Genomic DNA, 19,203 nt, shown 5'->3' with positions numbered 1-19,203 from the left:
ATAATGGGAAACTGCTTTGTTTAAGGACATCGGATTGGTTTGTGGTGGATTTGAACATTTCATCAGTCCTCTTCGGAATATTTTTTGTTTTGTTTTTGTGATTGATTGTTTTTATTTGCTAAAGACATTGAACAAAGACAAACGTGTTACATGTTTATGCCTAAAACTTTGTCCTCGTAGGAACTCAAAAAAGCAGCGTGTTGTCAGAATGTTGATAATGCATGGAATCTACTTGTTGCTTGTTCTCCGCAGGCTGCTAAGCTTCCTATGTCTATCATCATTGTTGGAGTTGGACATGCTGAGTTTGATGGTGAGATTGACCCCCCCCCCTCTCATTCCCACTCAGACAAAATTATATTTTATAATATTTTAATGTTTTTATTGTTTTTCTTTTTTTATTAGCATAGAGTTATGTCAAGTTAATATGTTTTCAGAGGGGAAAATGCTTTCAAAAGATACATTTATAAGCTGCTGGTTAGTTTGAAAATCTTATTTCACTATTGGGCTTAAAGTTAAAATAAAAATGTTCACATAATGTCTTTAACTTAATCCTTGACCCATGATAAAGAAATAAATCATCATAAATTAGCATAAATAGTCAACAGAACACAAATAAGAAATTCCTCTGTCAAAAATTCCCATAGTATTTGTTTTTTTATTGTCACGTTCCTGACCCGTTTTCCTTGTTTTTGTATGTGTTTAGTTGGTCAGGGCGTGAGTTGGGGTGGGCATTCTATGTTATGTGTTTCTATGTTGGGTTAAATGTGTTGCCTGATATTTTTCTCAATTAGAGGCAGGTGTGTGACTTCCTCTGATTGAGAACCATATTAAGGTAGGCTGTTCTCACTGTTTGTTTGTGGGTGATTGTTCCTGTGTTCCTGTGTCTTTGGCTGTTGCACCACACGGGACTGTTTCGTTCGTTTGTTCGTTCGTTTGGCTGGTCTTTCCTGTTCGTGCGTTCTTCGTGTCTATATGTAATTGCTCAAGTTCAGGTCTGTCTATGTCGTTTGTTGTTTTGTAGTTTGTGTAAGAGTTGTCGTGTTTCGTCTTGTTTAAATAAATATTCCATTATGTCTGCATACAACGCTGCGTTTTGGTCCGACCCTTACTCCTCCTCCTCATCCGAGGAGGAGGCATTAGACAGCCGTTACAGAATCACCCACCAAACCCGGACCAAGCAGCAGCAGCAGCAGGAGAGGCTGAACTATTTGGAGAAATGGACATGGGAGGACGAATTAGACGGAAAAGGACCCTGGGCAGAGCCAGGGGAATATCGCCGCCCCAAAGAAGAGCTGGAGGCAGCGAAGGCGGAGAGACGCTATTATGAGGCGCTCGCACGGCAGAGCGGCTGGAGGCCCGAGAGGCAGCCCCAAAAATGTCTTGGGGGGGGGGGGGGTTACACGGGAGTGTGGCAGAGTCAGGAGTCAGACTTGAGCCAACTCCCCCTGCTTACCGTAAGGAGCCGGTGAGGGCGGAATTGGAGGTGAGTGACGCAGAGACAGTGAAGGAGTTAATAAGGAAATTGGAGGAGAGAGTTATGAGGGATGTACTGGTTTGGTGCATGAGGCACGACATCCGTCCGACTGAGCGTGTCGGTGAGTTGATGTCACCGGGAACAGCTCTCCATACTCGTCCTGAGGTGAGTGCTAGCCGTCTGGTTAAGACAGTGCCTACACCACGCACCAAGCCTCCTGTGCGTCTCCAGAGTCCTGTGCGTCCTGTTACTGCTCCCCGCACTAGCCCTGAGATGCGTGTCCCCAGCCCGGTACCACCAGTTCCGGCACCACGCACTAGGCCTAATGTGCGTCTCCAGAGCCCTGTACCTCCTCCACGCACTAGCCCTATGGTGCGTGTCTCCTGCCCATTACCACCAGTGCCTACACCACGCACCAAGCCTCCTGTGCGTCTCCAGAGTCCTGTGCGTCCTGTTACTGCTCCCCGCACTAGCCCTGAGATGCGTGTCCCCAGCCCGGTACCACCAGTTCCGGCACCACGCACTAGGCCTAATGTGCGTCTCCAGAGCCCTGTACCTCCTCCACGCACTAGCCCTATGGTGCGTGTCTCCTGCCCATTACCACCAGTGCCTACACCACGCACCAAGCCTCCTGTGCGTCTCCAGAGTCCTGTGCGTCCTGTTACTGCTCCCCGCACTAGCCTGAAGGTGTGTGTCCTTAGCCCGGTAACTCCAGTTCCGGCACCACGCACCAGGCCTACAGTGCGCCTCAGCCGGCCAGAGTCTGCTGTCTGCCCAACGGCGCCTGAACTGCCCGTCTGCCCAACGCCGTCTGAGCTGTCCGTCTGCCAAGCGCCGCCTGAACTGCCCGTCTGTACTGAGCCTTCAAAGCCACCCGTCTGTACTGAGCCTTCAAAGCCGCCCGTCTGTACTGAGCCTTCAGAGCCGTCCGCCAGACAGGAGCCGCCAGAGCCGTCCGCCAGACAGGAGCCGCCAGAGCCGTCCGCCAGACGGTGGGGTTCATTTGGAGGGTGGCCATTTGGAGGAAGATACAGAAGCGGGGTTTGACTATGGTGGGGTGGGGACCACGTCCGGAGCCGGAGCCGCCATCGTGGACAGATGCCCACCCAGACCCTCCCCTAGACTTTAGGTGGTGCGCTCGGAGTTCACACCTTGAGGGGGGGGGGGGGGGGGGGGGGGGGTTCTGTCACGTTCCTGACCTGTTTTCCTTGTTTTTGTATGTGTTTAGTTGGTCAGGGCGTGAGTTGGGGTGGGAATTCTATGTTTTGTGTTTCTATGTTGGGTTAAATGTGTTGCCTGATATGGTTCTCAATTAGAGGCAGGTGTTTGATGTTTCCTCTGATTGAGAACCATATTAAGGTAGGCTGTTCTCACTGTTTGTTTGTGGGTGATTGTTCCTGTGTTCCTGTGTCTGCGTCTGTTGCACCACACGGGACTGTTTCGTTTGTTCGTTCGTTTGGCTGGTCTTTCCTGTTCGTGCGTTCTTCATGTCTATATGTAAGTGCTCAAGTTCAGGTCTGTCTACGTCGTTTGTTGTTTTGTAGTTTGTGTAAGAGTTTTCGTGTTTCGTCTTGTTTAAATAAATATTCCATTATGTCTGCATAGAACGCTGCGTTTTGGTCCGACCCTTACTCTTCCTCCTCATCCGAGGAGGCATTAGACAGCCGTTACATTTATATGTTCCCAGTCCACAAGCATTGGGTTGAATGTACTGTAGATAATGCAATACAATTAAGGGCTAAGGTTACCAGGGGCAGTTTCAATGTGAGGGATGTTAGCTAATTGGCAGTTTGGTGGAAAGCCCTAGTTGATAAGCAGGATGTCAACCTGCAGGGTTCTAAACTCAGTTCACAGCTGTTACATACAATTTGAACATGTGTAACATGGTCACAACTTTGATGCTCTCGAACTTGATGTGTTGTGTGCTGTTACAAGGGGCTGGCTGGTATTTCTTTCTGAATATTCTTCTTTACTATTATTAATTATGGTGCTGGGAATGTTCTCAATGTAAAAAGCAATTATGATCATTTATTTGAAGTCCATAATAGACACTTTGAAGGGGGGTGACTCACTCTGACACTAGCGGTTTAAACTGGTCTCTTCTCTTTCCGGTAGCCATGGTGGAGTTGGACGGTGACGACATCCGAATCTCCTCGCGAGGGAAGCTAGCAGAAAGAGACATTGTACAGGTAGAGTTAACTTCCTGTTCTAACCCTGTAGAGACATTGTACAGGTAGAGTTAACTTCCTGTTCTAACCCTGTAGAGACATTGTACAGGTAGAGTTAACTTCCTGTTCTAACCCTGTAGAGACATTGTACAGGTAGAGTTAACTTCCTGTTCTAACCCTGTAGAGACATTGTACAGGTAGAGTTAACTTCCTGTTCTAACCCTGTAGAGACATTGTACAGGTACAGTGAACTTCCTATTCTAACCCTGTAGAGACATTGTACAGGTAACTTTAACTTCCTGTTCTAACCCTGTAGAGACATTGTACAGGTACAGTTAACTTCCTATTCTATCCCTGTAGAGACATTGTACAGGTAGAGTTTTAACTTCCTGTTCTAACCCTGTAGAGACATTGTACAGGTAGATTCTTCTAATGACCCCTACTCTCTATATATCTGTCTCTCTCTACCTTCTAATGACCCCTACTCTCTCTCTATCTGTCTCTCTCTACCTTCTAATGACCCCTACTCTCTCTTTATCTGTCTCTCTCTACCTTCTAATGACCCCTACTCTCTCTGTATCTGTCTCTCTACCTTCTAATGACCCCTACTCTCTCTGTATCTGTCTCTCTCTACCTTCTAATGACCCCTACTCTCTCTGTATCTGTCTCTCTCTACCTTCTAATGACCCCTACTCTCTCTGTATCTGTCTCTCTCTACCTTCTAATGACCCCTACTCTCTCTGTATCTGTCTCTCTACCTTCTAATGACCCCTACTCTCTCTGTATCTCTCTCTCTCTACCTTCTAATGACCCCTACTCTCTCTGTATCTGTCTCTCTACCTTCTAATGACCCCTACTCTCTCTATATCTGTCTCTCTCTACCTTCTAATGACCCCTACTCTCTCTGTATCTGTCTCTCTCTACCTTCTAATGACCCCTACTATCTCTGTATCTGTCTCTCTCTCTACCTTCTAATGACCCCTACTCTCTCTGTATCTGTCTCTCTCTCTGCCTTCCACCTGTCACTTCTAATGACCCCTACTCTCTCCATACCCATGCAGTTTGTCCCGTTCAGAGACTACATGGACCGAACAGGAAACCACGTGTTGAGTATGGCCCGGCTAGCCAAAGACGTCCTGGCTGAGATCCCTGAACAGCTCATCCTCTACATGAAGAATAGAGGTATCAAACCCTGTCCCCTGCCTCCACCCAATGAGGAACCAGGCCCTAAGGATCAAGACCACACCCACCCCTATCTGAGCCCCACCCCTACCCCCACCCCCATCTGAGGCTCCAACCCTGGGGAAGTAGTTTCCGGGTAGGGTGGGGGTGGTAGCCTGGATGGTGCACCCCCTCATGGAGAAATGAAATGTGAAAATGCTTCAAGGCACATTTTTCTCCTTCTTTACATATTCATCTGGTTGTCATGCTGAACAAATAGCACTCTATTTTCTCTGGAACGAGACTTCAGAAAGACTGCTTTGAGCAAAAAAAAGCTGAAGATCAGGGAGTTTTACTTTTGGGTTTCAACGCCTGATGGAAGGGGGGGAAGGGGATAAGGAAGAGAAGAGAGATGTAAAAGCAAGGCGTTAGCTGTCAAAGTGGTGACGTAATGGGTAGTATACCCTGAGATAGAGAGGGAGGTTTGTGAGCGCATTCATTATTAGAACGTGCCAGTTTGTGTCATGTTTGTGCATATGATACCTTTTAGAGTGGTTGTTTATGTGGGGACTAAGAAATCATCTGTATAATGATTTATTTATTGTAAAAACAACAGTATTTATTCATGTTGGGGATCCTCATATATTCCCATACCAATTGTTGGGATGATCGAGGCTAATAAATAATTGTTTATTTCTACTTCAAATAGTACTGTAATATAAAGCATGTAATAATGAGATACTGTCCAGCTGTTTAGGAATAGTTGGGAATGATGAAGATGAGTTATTCGACATGTTTGACTGTAACAGTCATTCAGAGAACCAACTGTTTGTGTGACAGTTTACCTTCATGCACCATATACAACACCTACTTCCCCTACACATATTCAATGTGTATCAACAAAATGCACTATAACAGTCCAAATAAAAAGCACAAATATCATTCACAATGCATTAATACTGAAATATATATCACAATTATATACAAGCAACCAACAGCTACCACAACAAATACAATGGAAAGGACTGTTATAATTTTAAAAAATCCAGTTCTAGAATATCATTGTTGATGAGAATCTATTTACTTGACATTCTGCATTCTTAATATTATAATACATCTAGTTATGCATGAGCATAGCCACATCTTCAAAGGCCTCGAATTTACACAGCATTTACATAGCATTTACATAGTCGTAGTATGTGGAGGGAATACATTGTCGTTTATATGATCCTTCTCATTATATTTGCTGTGGTCGATGTTGTTGTTTCTGTTTTGATTGTTCGTCAACCCTTGCACACCGAGCCATGGTATTTAAGACAGCGGGTGGATATTAAGACAGCGGGTGGATGTTAAGACAACGGGTGGATATTAAGACAGCGGGTGGATATTAAGACAACGGGTGGATATTAAGACAGCGGGTGGATATTAAGACAACGGGTGGATATTAAGACAACGGGTGGATATTAAGACAGCAGCGGGTGGATATTAAGACAACGGGTGGATATTAAGACAGCAGCGGGTGGATATTAAGACAGCAGCGGGTGGATATTAAGACAGCAGCGGGTGGATATTAAGACAGCGGGTGTATATTAAGACAGCGGGTGTATATTAAGACAACGGGTGGATATTAAGACAGCGGGTGGATATTAAGACAGCGGGTGTATATTAAGACAACGGGTGGATATTAAGACGCGGGTGGATATTAAGACAGCAGCGGGTGGATATTAAGACAGCAGCGGGTGGATATTAAGACAGCAGCGGGTGGATATTAAGACAACGGGTGGATATTAAGACAACGGGTGGATATTAAGACAGCGGGTGTATATTAAGACAACGGGTGGATATTAAGACAACGGGTGGATATTAAGACAGCGGGTGTATATTAAGACAACAGCGGGTGTATATTAAGACAGCAGCGGGTGGATATTAAGACAGCAGCGGGTGGATATTAAGACAGCAGCGGGTGGATATTAAGACAGCAGCGGGTGGATATTAAGACAGCAGCGGGTGGATATTAAGACAGCAGCGGGTGGATATTAAGACAGCAGCGGGTGGATATTAAGACAGCAGCGGGTGGATATTAAGACAGCAGCGGGTGGATATTAAGACAGCAGCGGGTGGATATTAAGACAGCAGCGGGTGGATATTAAGACAGAGGGTGGATATTAAGACAGCAGCGGGTGGATATTAAGACAGCAGCGGGTGGATATTAAGACAGCAGCGGGTGGATATTAAGACAGAGGGTGGATATTAAGACAGCAGCGGGTGGATATTAAGACAGCATCGGGTGGATATTAAGACAGCAGCGGGTGGATATTAAGACAGCAGCGGGTGGATATTAAGACAACGGGTGGATATTAAGACAACGGGTGGATATTAAGACAGCAGCGGGTGGATATTAAGACAACGGGTGGATATTAAGACAGAGGTTGGATATTAAGACAGCGGGTGGATATTAAGACAGCGGGTGGATATTAAGACAGCAGCGGGTGGATATTAAGACAGCGGGTGGATATTAAGACAGAGGTTGGATATTAAGACAGCGGGTGGATATTAAGACAGCGGGTGGATATTAAGACAGCAGCGGGTGGATATTAAGACAGCAGCGGGTGGATATTAAGACAGAGGTTGGATATTAAGACAGCCGGTGGATATTAAGACAGAGGTTGGATATTAAGACAGAGGGTGGATATTAAGACAGCGGGTGGTTATTAAGACAACGGGTGGATATTAAGACAGCGGGTGGATATTAAGACAGCAGCGGGTGGATATTAAGACAGAGGTTGGATGTTAAGACAGAGGGTGGATATTAAGACAGCGGGTGGATATTAAGACAACGGGTGGATATTAAGACAGCGGGTGGATATTAAGACAGCAGCGGGTGGATATTAAGACAGAGGTTGGATATTAAGACAGAGGGTGGATATTAAGACAGCGGGTGGATATTAAGACAGCAGCGGGTGGATATTAAGACAGAGGTTGGATATTAAGACAGAGGGTGGATATTAAGACAGCGGGTGGATATCAAGACAGCAGCGGGTGGATATTAAGACAGAGGTTGGATATTAAGACAGAGGGTGGATATTAAGACAGAGGGTGGATATTAAGACAGAGGTTGGATATTAAGACAACAGCGGGTGGATATTAAGACAGAGGTTGGATATTAAGACAACAGCGGGTGGATATTAAGACAGCGGGTGGATATTAAGACAGCAGCGGGTGGATATTAAGACAGAGGTTGGATATTAAGACAGAGGGTGGATATTAAGACAGCGGGTGGATATCAAGACAGCAGCGGGTGGATATTAAGACAGAGGTTGGATATTAAGACAGAGGGTGGATATTAAGACAGAGGGTGGATATTAAGACAGAGGTTGGATATTAAGACAACAGCGGGTGGATATTAAGACAGAGGTTGGATATTAAGACAACAGCGGGTGGATATTAAGACAGCGGGTGGATATTAAGACAGCAGCGGGTGGATATTAAGACAGAGGTTGGATATTAAGACAGAGGGTGGATATTAAGACAGCGGGTGGATATTAAGACAGCAGCGGGTGGATATTAAGACAGAGGTTGGATATTAAGACAACAGAGGGTGGATATTAAGACAGAGGGTGGATATTAAGACAGAGGTTGGATATTAAGACAACAGCGGGTGGATATTAAGACAGAGGTTGGATATTAAGACAACAGAGGGTGGATATTAGGACAACAGAGGGTGGATATTAAGACAACAGAGGGTGGATATTAAGACAACAGAGGGTGGATATTAAGACAGCAGAGGGTGGATATTAAGACAACAGAGGGTGGATATTAAGACAGAGGGTGGATATTAAGACAGAGGTTGGATATTAAGACAACAGCGGGTGGATATTAAGACAGAGGTTGGATATTAAGACAACAGAGGGTGGATATTAAGACAACAGAGGGTGGATATTAAGACAACAGAGGGTGGATATTAAGACAACAGAGGGTGGATATTAAGACAGCAGAGGGTGGATATTAAGACAGCAGAGGGTGGATATTAAGACAACAGAGGGTGGATATTAAGACAACAGAGGGTGGATATTAAGACAACAGAGGGTGGATATTAAGACAACAGAGGGTGGATATTAAGACAACAGAGGGTGGATATTAAGACAACAGAGGGTGGATATTAAGACAGCGGGTGGATATTAAGACAACAGAGGGTGGATATTAAGACAACAGAGGGTGGATATTAAGACAACAGAGGGTGGATATTAAGACAACAGCGGGTGCATATTAAGACAACAGAGGGTGGATATTAAGACAACAGAGGGTGGATATTAAGACAACAGAGGGTGGATATTAAGACAACAGCGGGTGCATATTAAGACAACAGAGGGTGGATATTAAGACAACAGAGGGTGGATATTAAGACAACAGAGGGTGGATATTAAGACAACAGCGGGTGCATATTAAGACAACAGAGGGTGGATATTAAGACAACAGAGGGTGGATATTAAGACAACAGCGGGTGCATATTAAGACAACAGAGGGTGGATATTAAGACAGCGGGTGTATAAAAGTGAGAATGTACTAAAAAGTTAGTATAATGTTAGTTTGGTTTCTTCAGTTTGATGTCAAGTCAACCACATTCCTTTTATTGTTGGACTCAATTGCTTTCTTTAACCGGACGGAAAACGTAACAATGAAAAATACTTTGAGAACGGCGTAATAGAATAATTGGAAGTACTGTGGTATATTGTATATTAATTGTGTTTATAACAAGTCATTAAAAGGGAGTGGATATAAAAAGCAACTGCACAAAGAGCAGTTGATACCGTGAACAATCTGTTTTACTTCCACTGGACTACTGACAGATTCAAACTTGCTGCCAGGGATGTATTGCCGTCTTTAATTGAAGTTGGTTGATGTATATGTGACCGACTGGGGTTCGAACCCGGGTTTCCTAAGAACCGCAAGACTGTTTTAGCCCGTTAAGCTAAACCCTAGCCATTAGCTGAAGGGGCCAACACAAGTCTTCTGGTTTCGGACAAGGTTACTCATAACACGAGCCTGGTTCCGAACGGCCTCTGTTACACTGTATGTATCAAGACCACTTTCAATTGTTGGTATAATGCCATCTATGACTTGTTGTTATATTGCCATCTTTGAGAGAGTTGTTGATACATTTTGCCAAATTGAAGTTGTTGACAAATTAATGTAGTAGTTTCCTGAGCGAACAGCGGAGCAGCGTAACCACACAGCAGAGCAGCGTAACCACACAGCAGAGCAGCGTAACCACACAGCAGAGCAGCGTCACCACACAGCAGAGCAGCGTCACCACACAGCAGAGCAGCGTCACCACACAGCAGAGCAGCGTCACCACACAGCAGAGCAGCGTCACCACACAGCAGAGCAGCGTCACCACACAGCAGACCATCATTGGCTCTGTCTCTTCAGTCCGACCGGGTTAACCTCCCGCAGAGGGGACACAGCAGAGCGTCATTGGCTCTGTCTCTTCAGTCCGACCGGGTTAACCTCCCGTAGAGGGGACACAGCAGAGCGTCATTGGCTCTGTCTCTTCAGTCCGACCGGGTTAACCTCCCGTAGAGGGGACACAGCAGAGCGTCTTTGGCTCTGTCTCTTCAGTCCGACCGGGTTAACCTCCCGCAGAGGGGACACAGCAGAGCGTCATTGGCTCTGTCTCTTCAGTCCGACCGGGTTAACCTCCCGCAGAGGGGACACAGCAGACCGTCATTGGCTCTGTCTCTTCAGTCCGACCGGGTTAACCTCCCGCAGAGGGGACACAGCAGAGCGTCATTGGCTCTGTCTCTTCAGTCCGACCGGGTTAACCTCCCGCAGAGGGGACACAGCAGAGCGTCATTGGCTCTGTCTCTTCAGTCCGACCGGGTTAACCTCCCGCAGAGGGGACACAGCAGAGCGTCATTGGCTCTGTCTCTTCAGTCCGACCGGGTTAACCTCCCGTAGAGGGGACACAGCAGACCGTCATTGGCTCTGTCTCTTCAGTCCGACCGGGTTAACCTCCCGTAGAGGGGACACAGCAGAGCGTCATTGGCTCTGTCTCTTCAGTCCGACCGGGTTAACCTCCCGTAGAGGGGACACAGCAGACCGTCATTGGCTCTGTCTCTTCAGTCCGACCGGGTTAACCTCCCGTAGAGGGGACACAGCAGAGCGTCATTGGCTCTGTCTCTTCAGTCCGACCGGGTTAACCTCCCGTAGAGGGGACACAACAGACCGTCATTGGCTCTGTCTCTTCAGTCCGACCGGGTTAACCTCCCGTAGAGGGGACACAGCAGAGCGTCATTGGCTCTGTCTCTTCAGTCCGACCGGGTTAACCTCCCGTAGAGGGGACACAGCAGAGCGTCATTGGCTCTGTCTCTTCAGTCCGACCGGGTTAACCTCCCGCAGAGGGGACACAGCAGACCGTCATTGGCTCTGTCTCTTCAGTCCGACCGGGTTAACCTCCCGTACAGGGGACACAGCAGAGTGTCATTGGCTCTGTCTCTTCAGTCCGACCGGGTTAACCTCCCGTAGAGGGGACACAGCAGAGCGTCATTGGCTCTGTCTCTTCAGTCCGACCGGGTTAACCTCCCGTAGAGGGGACACAGGAGATAGATAGCATCTGTCTGCACTATTGATTGCCAAGTCTTTTTCTACAGTTGAAGGAAATGTGCATAATGATGTCTTCTTCTCTCTGTTTAATGCCAATGCAGCTCTATACGATATAGGCTACAGTCACAAAACCCAATATTTTCTCACAGATAGGTCACAACGATGCAACATCTCTATAAAATGTGTCTACCTACAGTATGGAAACTCCCTTTTGCATATCCAGATTCGATTTTCGTTATTTAATTTTGTTAGCAACCGTTCCCTTCCTGTATTATATTATTGAACATATGATTCCTAATGTCTAGAATGATGTTAATTTCATATGTACAGTAAAGCCAACCCAACAACAACAACAACAACAAAAATATACTATTATTTACTAACTATTATTATTGCATCTTAAAGAAAAGATATGCCGTATGGTCCTACAAGTGTGCTGTTATTGTATTAAATGAGATCCATGTCACTGATGTTTCGGCAGTATAATGCACGTATGACAGGGTTTTGCTATACATTTTCAACGTTAGCATTTGTTTACAATTTAGATAGACTGACTGAAGCTATATTTACATTGCCTCAAGGTACGAGCGAATATCGATGAGAAAGGGTTTGTTGATCAGTCTCTATTTCGTGTACCGGGCGATAATGGACGCGGTTTGAGCATAGAGCAAATGATTCTAAGGGAAATATGTAATTGTAGTTAAAGATTTGTATTGTTCTTTTGACAAGTTCTGTTAAAGATATTTTGTGTTGAGTTTAACAAAGCAATCGTGAAAGATTATGCAGTTGAAAACATCTTTTGAATCCTGTGTACACAAGCCCCATATAAATGACTGGACTTGGTATCCAACAGATTTCAAAAGATGTTCTGTTGAAATTGGCCTCTTTAAGAAAATGTGCATGTTTGTGATCCCTCCTCGTCCTCTCACCTTACCGATGGCCTGTGATAGGCCGGCACTTCCTGAGCGAGCCATTTGTATGGTAAGATGCTGATGATTATATCTACGGTAGACAGCACTCATCTAGCATGTTGCATTCCTGCTTTTCTCTTTTAGTTTGTTCCTAGATGGGTCCTGCGTTTGGTTATCCTTATTTATACTTTGAGCCCCGGGGTGTTTACAGCACACTGTAGACATAGAATGGCATGTCATTCTATGCCATTGTATATCTATGCTTTACAGTGTGTACCTCCCTCCTGGTCTCTGGTTCGCATGCTGATGATGAAGAATACTTTTCCAAACCAGACATTGGACATAATTGTTGTCATTCTGTGGTTTGTGTAAAAATGCAATGTAATGGATTGCCTTAATAAAGTGATTGAAGAGTAATGAAATCATGACATCTTTTACAGAATGTGAGGGGAGGGGAGGGGAGGGGAGGGGAGAGGAGAGGAGAGGAGGGGAGGGGAGGGGAAGGGGAGGGGAGGGGAGGGAAGGAAGGGGAGGGGAAGGGGAGGGGAGGGGGAGGGGAAGGAAGGGGAGGGGAAGGGGAGGGGAGGGGAAGGAAGGGGAGGGGAAGGGGAGGGGAGGGGAGGGGAGGGGAGGGGAGGGGAGGGGAAGGAAGGGGAGGGGAAGGGGAGGGGAGGGGAAGGGGAGGGGAGGGGAAGGAAGGGGAGGGGAAGGGGAGGGGAGGGGAAGGAAGGGGAGGGGAAGGGGAGGGGAAGGAAGGGGAGGGGAAGGGGAGGGGAGGGGAGGGGAAGGGGAGGGGAAGGAAGGGGAGGGGAAGGGGAGGGGAAGGAAGGGGAAGGGGAGGGGAGGGGAAGGGAGGGGAGGGGAAGGGGAGGGGAAGGAAGGGGAGGGGAAGGGGAGGGGAGGGAAAGGAAGGGGAGGGGAGGGGAAGGAAGGGGAGGGGAGGGGAAGGGAAGGGGAGGGGAGGGGAGGGGAAGGAAGGGGAGGGGAGGGGAAGGAAGGGGAGGGGAGGGGAGGGAAGGGGAGGGGAAGGGGAGGGGAAGGAAGGGGAGGGGAGGGGAAGGCAAGGGGAAGGGAAGGCAGGGGAGGGGAGGGGAAGGCAAGGGGAGGGGAAGGCAAGGGGAGGGGATGAGGAAGGGGAGGGGAGGGGAAGGGGAGGGGAGGGGAAGGGAAGGGGAGGGGAGGGGAAGGAAGGGGAGGGGAAGGAAGGGGAGGGGAGGGGAAGGAAGGGGAGGGGAGGGGAAGGGGAGGGGAGGGGAGGGGAAGGGGAGGGGAGGGGAAGGGGAAGGAAGGGGAGGGGAGGGAAGGGGAGGGGAAGGGGAGGGGAGGGGAAGGGGAGGGGAGGGGAAGGGAGGGGAAGGAAGGGGAGGGGAAGGGGAGGGGAGGGGAAGGGGAAGGAAGGGGAGGGGAGGGGAAGGGGAAGGAAGGGGAGGGGAAGGGGGAGGGGAAGGGGAGGGGAGGGGAAGGGGGAGGGGAAGGGGGAGGGAAGGGGAGGGGAGGGAAGGGAAGGGGAGGTATCTGATAGAGTTGATCTCAGTGAGTGTAGCCTGAATGCCAGGCGACTTGTGACATTCTGACAACTTCTTGTCACTCATTGTCATACCATGTTTGGCTTGAAAATAACAGTAAACAGATCTGGGACCAGGCTAAAGTGACTGATCCTCTTGAGAGGAGATGCTGGGGTTCCTCTTGCCAAAAAAACGAAACCAGTAGCTACCAGTGTTAAGACGAACAAACCTAGATATCCCAGGCATTTTCATTCAATCTTTACCCTTCTATTTCAAGATTTTTCCGATGAATATGTCCCCTGGGATTGATCCTACTTGTCCAATCACAACACTTTTCTGTGTCCCCTCGGCCCTTACAGTGTGCATTCCCCTTTCAAATGTGTTTTTCTCAGCAGCTTTAATGAGATACATTGCTGACGAACCAAGCTGGCCACCTGGGGGGAATGAAGACAGCAGCTGGAACAGGAACAGACTAGAAAAAGTAGTCATGACTCTTCTCTGCTGTTTTAACAGTTCAACAAAGAGACAAAGAGCTGCCAGTGACATTTAACTGTCATGGGGTGATAAAGCATCTAGCATCAGCATAATATTGCGGAAAGAATGTTGCTTCCAATGTAATTGTCTGCATCATTTCCAATCCCCCATATTTTTTGGGGTAAATATATATATCCATTCACGTATGCATACATATATACATACACATACCTACATAGACATACATACTTTTTTTAAAGAGTATACCTTTATTATTATTCCCCGCAAACCCTACCACCGATCCCCCAATTGGAGTAAACTGATAAACATTTCTGTTTTTACCTTCAATTTATACATCTTATACACATTTTACAGACACAGTCTACTTTATAATAGTTCTCTCTTGTTTGTTCTTAGTCCTTCCTCTATTTCTGTTGTCCATCCAGTTTGATTTCCACTTGTAACTGTGCTATTTCACAATAGCTCCGTACCTATACACATTTCACATGCTTTGGATAGTTACCTTTACCACCGGGGGGGATAAGAGATAGATGAAACTGTAGTATACCATACACTACTGTCCTCTACAGTCAGAACAGACAACTGTACACACTGAACCAAAATATAAACGCAACATGTATTTGAGCTTATATTTCTCTAAAATTTTGTGCACAAAAAAATAATATTTACGTCTCTGTTAGTGAGCATTTCTCCTTTGCCAAGATAATCTATCCACCTGCCAGGTGTGGCATAACACATATCACACTGAGCAAACAGCATGATCATTACACAGGTGCACCTTGTGCTGGTGGGGACAATAATAGGCCACTCTAAAATGTGCAGTTTTGCCACACGACACAATGTCACAGAGGTCTCAAGTTTTGAGGGAACATGCAATTAGCATGCTGACTGCGGGAATGTCCACCAGAGCTGTTGCCAGAAAATGGATTTTGAATTTCTCTACCATACGCCGTCTCCAACGTTGTTTTAGAGAATGTGGCAGTATGTCCAACCGGCCTCACAAACGAAGCCCACGTGTAACCACGCCAACCCAGGAGGACCTCCACATCCAGCTTCTAAACCTGCGGGATCGTCTGAGACCAGCATCTGACTGCAGTTAGGTGTGGTGCATACGTTGGATTTATCAAACATATGCGTCAAACTGTATGCTGTAGACGGCTTGACAGAAATGGTAGCAGAAGGTGAATGTTGAACTTTTGTTGCGTACATATCCAGATTATGCTGCGTACTATTTTGCGCAATAACGCTGTCGGTGTGTTCGAATCGTTACGCTTCAACATTCACCTTCTGCTACATTCACCTTCTACCATTTCAGTCAAGCCGTCTACACGTACAGTTTGACGCACACCGAACGCACTGCAACTGCCTCTGCAACGCAATGCTGCAAGGCAAACGCAGCGTTTCCTTGGAAATGAATGTAATTCTGATGTACCAAAATGCAATGACGCTGTCTGTTTGATCGAAGCGCAGGGGGTCGAGCAGCGGTAACGTAGCTAACTAGCGAACTACATTTGTTTATTTACACCAAAATCTAGCTTAGGTTAGCGTTCATAATTCGCTGGCTAGACATTCCAAAGCAAATCAATGTAATTAACCAGCTGCTTTTGTAATTTAGCAAGCTAATGTTAGCTACGTTAGGTTACGTTAGCTAGCTGACGTACTATACTAAATCAGAGGCTAACATGACTGGCTTATGTGTTCTATTTACAGAGTCCGATCCCATCTGCAGCGGCATCGACATCAAGCTCAGCACCAGGAACTAGTCACCGTTCCTAAATCTTTCCATGATTCCATGATGAGTAAATAAATATACTCCAACTAGGTATAAACATGGTGTGTGTCTTGTTGTCATGGTTTGTGTGTTTATAAGTAGGCTACAACTTCTACTGTAGCTTTCTCCGTATTATGCAGTGGTGTGTAAAGTACTTCAGTAAAAATACTTTAAAGTACTACTTGTAGTTTTTTGGCGGTATCTGTACTTTCATTTACTATTTATATTTTTGCCAAATTTTACTTTTACTCCACTACATTCCTAAAGAAAATAATGTACTTTTTACTCCATACATTTTCTCTGACACCCAAAAGTACTCGTTACATTTTGACACGAAAATGGTCCAACTCACACACTTATCAAGAGAACATCCCTGGTCATCCCTATTGCCTCTGATCAAGATAATTATGCCATCTGATTTGCTTAATATAAGGAATTTTAAATGGTTTATACTTTTACTTTTGATACTTAAGTACATTTGAGCAATTACATTTACTTTTGATACTTAAGTATATAGCTCAGGCAGTAGGAAGCTCTCATCCATTTATATGCAGATGATACAGTCTTATACTCAGCTGGCCCCTCCCCGGATTTTGTGTTAAATGCTCTACAACAAAGTTTTCTTAGTGTCCAACAAGCTTTCTCTGCCCTTAACCTTGTTCTGAACACCTCCAAAACAAAGGTCATGTGGTTTGGTAAGAAGCATGACCCTCTCCCTACAAGTATGATTACTACCTACCTTTAGAGCTCGAGGTAGTCCCCTCATACAAGTACCTGGGAGTATGGCTAGACGGTACACTGTCCTTCTCTCAGCATATATCAAAGCTGCAGGCTAAAGTTATATCTAGATTTGGTTTCCTCTATCGTAATCACTCCTCTTTCACCCCAGCTGCCAAACTAACCCTGATTCAGATGACCATCCTACCCATGTTAGATTACGGAGACACAATTTATAGATCGGCAGGTAAGGGTGCTCTCGAGTCGCTAGATGTTCTTTATCATTCGGCCATCAGATTTGTCATCAATGCCCCTTATAGGACACATCACTGCACTCTACACTCCTCTGTAAATTGGTCATCTCTGTATATCCGTCGCAAGACCCACTGGTTGATGCTTATTTATAAAACCCTCTGAGGACTCACTCCCCCCTATCTGAGATATCTACGGCAGCCCTCATCCTCCACATACAACACCCGTTCTGCCAGTCTCATTCTGTTTAAGGTCCCCAAAGCACACACATCCCTGGGTTGCTCGTCTTTTCAGTTCGCTGCAGCTAGCGACTGGAACGAGCTGCAACAAACACTCAAACTGGACAGTTTTATCTCAATCTCTTCATTCAAAGACTCAGTCATAGACACTCGTACTGACAGTTGTGGCTGCTTTACGTGATGTATTATTGTCTTTACCTTCTTGCAGTTTGTGCTGTTGACTTTGCCCAATAATGTTTGTACCATGTTTTGTGTTGCTACCATGTTGTTGTCATGTTGTATTGCTACCATGCTGTGTTGTTGTCTTAGGTCTCTCTTTATGTAGTGTTGTGTTGTCTCTCTTGTCGTGATGTGTGGTTAAATAAAATATATATATATATTTAAAACCAAATACTTTTAGACTTCTACTCAAGTAGTATTTTACTGGGTGACTTTCACTTTTACTTGAGTCATTTTCAATTAAGGTATCTTTACTTTTACTCAAGTATTACAATTGGGTACTTTTTCCACCACTGGTATTATGGAGGCTTAGTTGATTGTTTATGCAAAGCCTAAATCTAAATTGGAGAAAAGCAGAGTTATTAGTAAGGAGGGGATGGTGTCGGTGACTAACTGGTGTCTGTTGGGGGTGGGTATTGTGTGTGAGAAGGTTAGTATGCGTGATCTATTGACATGTGGGGGATGATTGGATATAGTACCTTGTTTGAGTGTGTATTGGTGGGGATACAGCAGTAATATGTTGGCTAATCACAGACTAGTGTATGTCCTACAGACTAATCCTGCTGCTAATGATGATGATGATGGTGACCTTGACACCAGCTTTTAGTAATACAGATCCTGTCATCCCATTGGAAGAAAATGTTCAGCCGGGAACAAGCTCATCATCATCTGACTGGGAAGAGGAAGAGACTGGAAGAGGAAAAGACTGCACGGAGCTGGCAAGAGCCTGAGCGTATGGTCCATGTCCAAGATCATAGAGGTCATGAAGTTCACCCAGACCAGCTGCCATTGGCCAACACTAGACAAGGCTACCAGCTGAAGAACATTTTTTTTAACCTTAATTTAACTAGGCAAGTCAGTTAAAAACAAATTCTTATTTTTAATGACGGAACAGTGGGTTAACTGCCTTGTTCAGGGGCAGAACGACAGATTTGTACCTTGTCAGCCCAGGGATTCAAACGTGCAACCTTTCAGTTACTAGTCCAATGCTCTAACCACTAGGCTACCTGCCGCCCCTACACTCTAACCACTAGGCTACCCTGCCGCCCCATTCAGGAACCTGCCTGGAACATTCAACCAACACTACATTCATATTCAGTTAAACTGATGTTGTAGTATAATATAGAATGCTTAGATTGCTCACAACTGCATTGTGGTATAGATATTGTTAGCTCTTGTACATACAGTATATATATATATATATATATATATATATATATATATATATATGATGAAGTTTGATCTAATGTTTTATATAACATTTGTTACAAGTGTACTGACAAGTGACTAAATTATTCCAGTTGCATCTGAAACCAATAAAGTGTTGACTTCAACTTCTGGGTCAATTCATTGTGATATTCATGAAATGTGGAAGTAACTAGGTATAATCTTACTGCAAAAACAAATGATGCTGGGAGTTGGTGTATCATGTCAACTTTAATTTGTTCGCAAGTAAACATGTTTCAATAAAATAGTAGATTAGTCTGTCAATGTAGCAAATAAGTAGACATGGCTTGTATTCAAAGTCAATTTTATTTGCTCTGGTGACCGAAGTGAGTTTATACCGTAGTATGCAGGAACAGTTAAGGCAATGTATAACATATATGCAGTAGAATAAAATATACAGTACTTCAAAAGCCTATGTGTTTGAGGGGGGGGGGGGGGGGGTGTATTGAGGTGTGCAAAGT

The 19,203-nt window shown here is 45.6% G+C and overlaps 2 protein-coding genes and 1 long non-coding RNA gene across 9 annotated transcripts in view; all 3 read left to right on the top strand.

Moving 5' to 3' along the window:
• LOC129829491 (copine-8-like) overlaps nucleotides 1-12,739 on the top strand; it is a 206,233-nt gene extending 193,494 nt beyond the window's left edge. For 4 of the 6 annotated variants that reach the window (XM_055891203.1, XM_055891202.1, XM_055891201.1 and 1 more), the window contains 3 exons: nucleotides 253-310; nucleotides 3,590-3,663; nucleotides 4,704-12,739. In XM_055891203.1, coding sequence (XP_055747178.1) covers nucleotides 253-310; nucleotides 3,590-3,663; nucleotides 4,704-4,931 — 360 coding nt within the window. In that variant the 3' untranslated portion in view covers nucleotides 4,932-12,739. The remainder of the gene's footprint in view (nucleotides 1-252; nucleotides 311-3,589; nucleotides 3,664-4,703) is intronic. The other 2 variants (XR_008755400.1, XM_055891204.1) reach the window with 2 other exon arrangements.
• On the top strand, nucleotides 5,179-12,739 carry LOC129829502 (uncharacterized). The gene is made up of 3 exons (XM_055891218.1): nucleotides 5,179-5,217; nucleotides 10,001-11,256; nucleotides 11,320-12,739. The coding sequence occupies exons 1-3, from the start codon at nucleotides 5,179-5,181 to the stop codon at nucleotides 11,411-11,413; spliced, it is 1,389 nt and encodes a 462-aa protein (XP_055747193.1). The 3' UTR covers nucleotides 11,414-12,739.
• Nucleotides 12,740-15,566: 2,827 nt separating this feature from the next.
• On the top strand, nucleotides 15,567-18,687 carry LOC129829345 (uncharacterized). 2 transcript variants are annotated; one of them, XR_008755376.1, is made up of 3 exons: nucleotides 15,567-15,801; nucleotides 16,028-16,139; nucleotides 18,152-18,687. It is a non-coding gene; the product is annotated as an uncharacterized LOC129829345 (long non-coding RNA). The 2 variants fall into 2 exon arrangements; XR_008755375.1 differs by having other exon boundaries at nucleotides 18,116-18,687.
• Nucleotides 18,688-19,203: the final 516 nt, after the last annotated feature.

Source organism: Salvelinus fontinalis, chromosome 31 (genome assembly GCF_029448725.1).
Source record: "Salvelinus fontinalis isolate EN_2023a chromosome 31, ASM2944872v1, whole genome shotgun sequence".
Lineage (NCBI taxonomy): Eukaryota > Metazoa > Chordata > Actinopteri > Salmoniformes > Salmonidae > Salvelinus > Salvelinus fontinalis.
The sequence above is the reverse complement of the archived record's forward strand: the minus strand, read 5'-3'. Positions and strand labels throughout refer to the sequence as shown.

Excerpts from the sequence above, each read along its gene's own strand:
- LOC129829502 (XM_055891218.1), top strand. The coding sequence starts at position 5,179 with ATGGAAGGGGGGGAAGGGGATAAGGAAGAGAAGAGAGAT. Across the intron at positions 5,218-10,000 it reads ATAAGGAAGAGAAGAGAGAT|TTTCCTGAGCGAACAGCGGA; the intron begins GTAAAAGCAAGG and ends TTAATGTAGTAG. Across the intron at positions 11,257-11,319 it reads TTCAGTCCGACCGGGTTAAC|CTCCCGTAGAGGGGACACAG; the intron begins CTCCCGTACAGG and ends GACCGGGTTAAC.